This window comes from Bos indicus, chromosome 11 (assembly GCF_029378745.1).
Source record: "Bos indicus isolate NIAB-ARS_2022 breed Sahiwal x Tharparkar chromosome 11, NIAB-ARS_B.indTharparkar_mat_pri_1.0, whole genome shotgun sequence".
Taxonomy (NCBI): Eukaryota; Metazoa; Chordata; class Mammalia; order Artiodactyla; family Bovidae; genus Bos; species Bos indicus.
This window is the reverse complement of record NC_091770.1, coordinates 93,160,180-93,164,726: the sequence shown is the minus strand read 5'-3', so window position 1 is coordinate 93,164,726 and position 4,547 is coordinate 93,160,180. Positions and strand designations below refer to the sequence as shown.

The 4,547-nt window shown below is 42.4% G+C and overlaps 1 protein-coding gene across 1 annotated transcript; it reads right to left on the bottom strand.

Annotated features, from left to right (window-relative positions):
* Positions 1-2,855: 2,855 nt before the first annotated feature.
* LOC109565622 (olfactory receptor 1J4-like) lies at positions 2,856-3,797 on the bottom strand. The gene has a single exon (XM_019969527.2). It carries the CDS (start codon positions 3,795-3,797, stop codon positions 2,856-2,858), a length of 942 nt encoding a protein of 313 aa, XP_019825086.1.
* Positions 3,798-4,547: the final 750 nt, after the last annotated feature.

The window sequence follows — 4,547 nt, the reverse complement described above, 5'->3', positions numbered from 1 at the left end:
CTGTTTCCATTGTTTCCCCATCTATTTGTCATGAAGTGATGGGACCAGATGACATGATCTTAGTTTTCTGAATACTGAGTTTTAAGTCACCCTTTTCACTCTCCTCTTTCACTTTCACCAAGGGGCTCTTTAGTTCTTCTTCATTTTCTCCCATAAGAGTGGTGTCATCTTCATATCTGAGGTTATTGATATTTCTCCTGGTAATCTTGATTCCAGCTTGTGTTTCATCCAGTCCAGCATTTCTCACTATGTACTCTGCATATAAGTTAAATAAGCAGGGTGACAATATACAGCCTTGATGTACTCCTTTTCCTATTTGGAACCAGTCTGTTGTTCCATGTCCAGTTCTAACTATTGTTTCCTGACTTGAATACAGATTTCTCAAGAGGTAGGTCAGGTGGTCTGGTATTGCAATCTCTTTAATAATTTCCACATGAGAATTATTACACACTGCTGCTGCTAACTGCTGCTAAGTTGCTTCAGCGTGTCCGACTCTGTGCGACCCCATAGACGTCAGTCCACCAAGCTCTGCCGTCCCTGGGATTCTCCAGGCAAGAACACTGGAGTGGGTTGCCATTTCCTTCTCCAATGCATGAAAGTGAAAAGTGAAAGTGAAGTCGCTCAGTCGTGTTCGACCCTCAGCAACCCCATGGACTGCAGCCTACCAGGCTCCTCCATCTATGGGATTTTCCAGCCAAGAGTAGTGGAGTGGGGTGCCATTGCCTTCTCCATATTACACACTATGAATTATTAAATTTCATCTTAGCTATTTTTATGACTTTATTTATCTAAAACAATATACCACACACCTTGATTCAAACTTAAATGTAAGGAATTTTATTCTAAAGAAAGTAGCATATCACATTTGAAAATTCTTTTCTTTTTTTTTTTCAGCTGTGCCCCACAGATTGTGGGATCTTAGTCCCCAGCCAGAGATTGAACCTATGTTTTTGGCAGCGAAAGCATAGAATCCTAACCACAACTCAGTGTCAGTAAATTAAGAAGAAAGAGGAGAGTGAAAAAGTTGGCTTAAAACTCAACATTCAGAAAACTAAGGTCGTGGTATCTGGTCCCTTCACTTCAAGGCAAATAGATAGAGAAAAAATGGAAACAGTGAGAGCCTTTATTTTTGGGTCCTCCAAAATCACTGCAGATGGTGACTGCAGCCATAAATTAAAAGATGCTTGTTCCTTGGAAGAAAATCTATGACCAACCCAGACATCATATTAAAAAGCAAGACCTTATATTGCCAACAAAGGTCCATCTAGTCAAAGCTATGGTTTTTCCAGTAGTCATGTATGGATGTGAGAGTTGGACTGTGAAGAAAGCCTAGCACTGAAGAATTGATGCTTTTGAACTGTGGTGTTGGAGAAGACTCTTGAGAGTCCCTTGGACTGCAAAGAGATCCAATCAGTCCATCCTAAAGGAAATCAGTCCTGAATATTTATTGGAAGGATTGATGCTGAAGCTGAAACTCCAATATTTTGGCCACCTAATGGGAAGAATTGACTCATTGGAAAAGACCCTGATGCTGGGAAAGATTGAAGGCAGGAAAGAAGAGGATGACAGATGATGAGATGGTAGGATGGCATCACTGACTCAATGGACATGAATTTAAATAAGCTCCAGGAGCTGGTGATGGACAGGGAAGCCTGGTGTACTGCAGTACATAGGGTCACAAAGAGTCAAACATGACTGAGGGACTGAACTGAACTGAAAGTAGGTGTAACACACAAAAATGCAATATTTTTCCGATCTCTAATCATAGCCCAAAATCGCTCCCCTTCTTAGAGAGGAAACATATAATATGTACTATTTTCCTCAGAAAAAGGAAGTCCATGTATGTCGATACTACAGTAAGTCATTCAAATAGATAAGGCAGCAATTTAAGATGTTGACTTAACAAAATTAAAGTTGCTGGTAATGCCAGATTCCAAAGGTTATTAAAAATAGTGAAGACAAGAGACATACCTAAAGCTAAGGCCATGAGTCACAATATCCATGAGGTTGTAAAGTCAGTGGGTTCTAGAAAAATAGGCAGGGAACACAATCCAAGTAGAGGAAACCAAAAAGGGGGAAGGACCATTGAAATCAAGGAAAGTTTGATGGGTACCAGAGACAAGGGCAGTATCAGTATCAGTTAGCTTTGGCTGCATAACAAACCATCCCAAAACTTAGTCACTTAACAACAATCACTTGTTTATATGACATTTCCATGAGCTGGCGATTTGGGCTGGAACTGTGCTCAGTTGGATGGTGCTTTTGGTCTAGGCTAGGTTCAACTGTTCTCAGTAAAGTGAAAGTCGCTCAGTTGTGTCCAGCTATTTGCAATCCCATGGACTGTATAGTCCATGGAATTCTCCGGGCCAGAATACTGGAGTGAGTAGCCTTTCCCTTCTCCAGAGGATCTTCCTAACCCAGGAATCGAACTCAGGTGTCCCACATTGTAGGTGGATTCTTTACCAACTGAGCTGTCAGGACTCACTCATACCTCTGCAGTCACCTGCCAGGTCACCTGGGAACAGATTGATTGTTAGCTGGAACACCTTGCTTCTCCTCCATGTGGTCCCACATCTTCACACAGTTCAACTTGGACTGGTTCACCTGGAGATCTCAAGGTTCTGAGAGTGGCAGGAACACAATCTACCTGGGCTTGGGACACTCACAACCTCACTTTCACTGAATCTATTAATCAAAATAAGTCACATGTCCTGCCCAGATTCAATGGGTAGGGAAATAAACTCTCACTTGGAAGGGAGGGCTGCAAAATATTGTGGCCCTTTTTGCAATCTACTGCAGTCGCCTACACAATTTTTCAGAACATGTCTCTGAAAGCATCCTTTAATGGGTAACTGTTACTTGGCAAAAATAATCCCCTTCTTGTATAGAATTCCCAGGGCCAATTTCATGTCTCTGTTCCTCAGGCTGTAGATAAAGGGGTTTAACATGGGTGTCACCACAGTATGCATAAGTGAAGCAATTGTGTCTTTGACTTTGGAATTGTTTGTTGAAGGAAAGAAGTAAATCATTGCAACAGTCCCATAGTACAAAAACACCACAAAGAGGTGGGAGCCACAGGTGGACAAAGCTTTGCGGATTCTCTTGATGGACGGGACCCTCAGGATGGTGGCTCCAATGTGAATATAAGAGCCCAAAATAGCACTCAATGCCAAGAAGGCAAACACGCCCCCCTCAGTGAAGATAACTAACTCATTGAGGGAGATGTCTGAGCAGGCCAACTTTAAGAGGGCAGCTGGTTCACAGAAGAAATGGGGGATGTTATTGTCAGCACAGAAAGACAGTCGGGACAGAAGGAGAGTATGCAGCAAGGCATGGACACAAGAGAAGAACCAGGATCCAGCCACCAGTAAGACACACAATCCCCCCCTCATGATGGTGGTGTAGTGGAGTGGCTGACAAATGGCCACGTACCGGTCATAAGCCATCACTGCAAGAAGGAAATTGTCAAGACAAACAAAAAGTAGAAAAAAATACATCTGTGCTATGCACCCCGCATAAGGAATGGATTGATCTTGAGTCTGCATGTTCACGAGCATCTTAGGGACAGTGACAGATGAGAAAGACACATCAGAGAAGGCCAAGTGGCTGAGGAAGAAGTACATGAGGGTGTGGAGGCGAGAGTCCAGCCTGATGAGCAGGAGGATGAGCAGGTTGCCCAGCACCGTGATCAGGTACATGCCCAGGAACAGGGCGAAGAACACGCTCTGATGCTCTGGCTGGATGGGGAGCCCCAGGAGGAGGAACTCAGACACGCTGCTCTGGTTCTCCCTCCTCATTCTCTTCTTAATTTCTGCTGGGGATAAAGGGAGTAGAAAATATCAAAGACTGAGATATAGTGATTGTTGTCACCATGGGTACATTACAGCCAGCCATGTGCTTTTTTTTTTTTTTTTTTTTTTGCCTGGGGACTGCATCAAAATTCAGACAAACTGCATATTTTTCTGCTGGAATTTTCTGTCTGCATCCTTCTGGTCACAGAGTGCATGAGATTTCCAGTGGCAAACGAGACTTTCTTTCAAAGGAGACTAATGTAAATATCTTCATTTGTTCAACCATATTCTAGACACTATTCTTGACACTGGGAATAGAACAGAAAATAACATGTAGTCACACACACACAGATACACAAATCATAGACCTCAGAGACCAACATCCATTCACTTTATGACCTATACTCATTCTAGGTTAAAAACAGTCAGGATTTGTGTTACTTTCAAACAAACTAACACATACATACAACACAAGACATAAACATCACACCTAGCCTTGAGACAAAGCACAACCCACAAAAAAGCACATACTATATACACACAGATACACATGCAGTCATGCAGTCAATTAAAACACACAAACATAAACCTAGGCAGCATGTGTGTGTACACACATACACACACACACACACACACTACCAGGAAGATTTTTTCAGCCCTTTATATTCTATCTAAATCCTTCCTACATACAGAGAGTTGATACACGATTCAGTCACCCACTGAATACACTGGGTATACAAATACAAAGACACATAT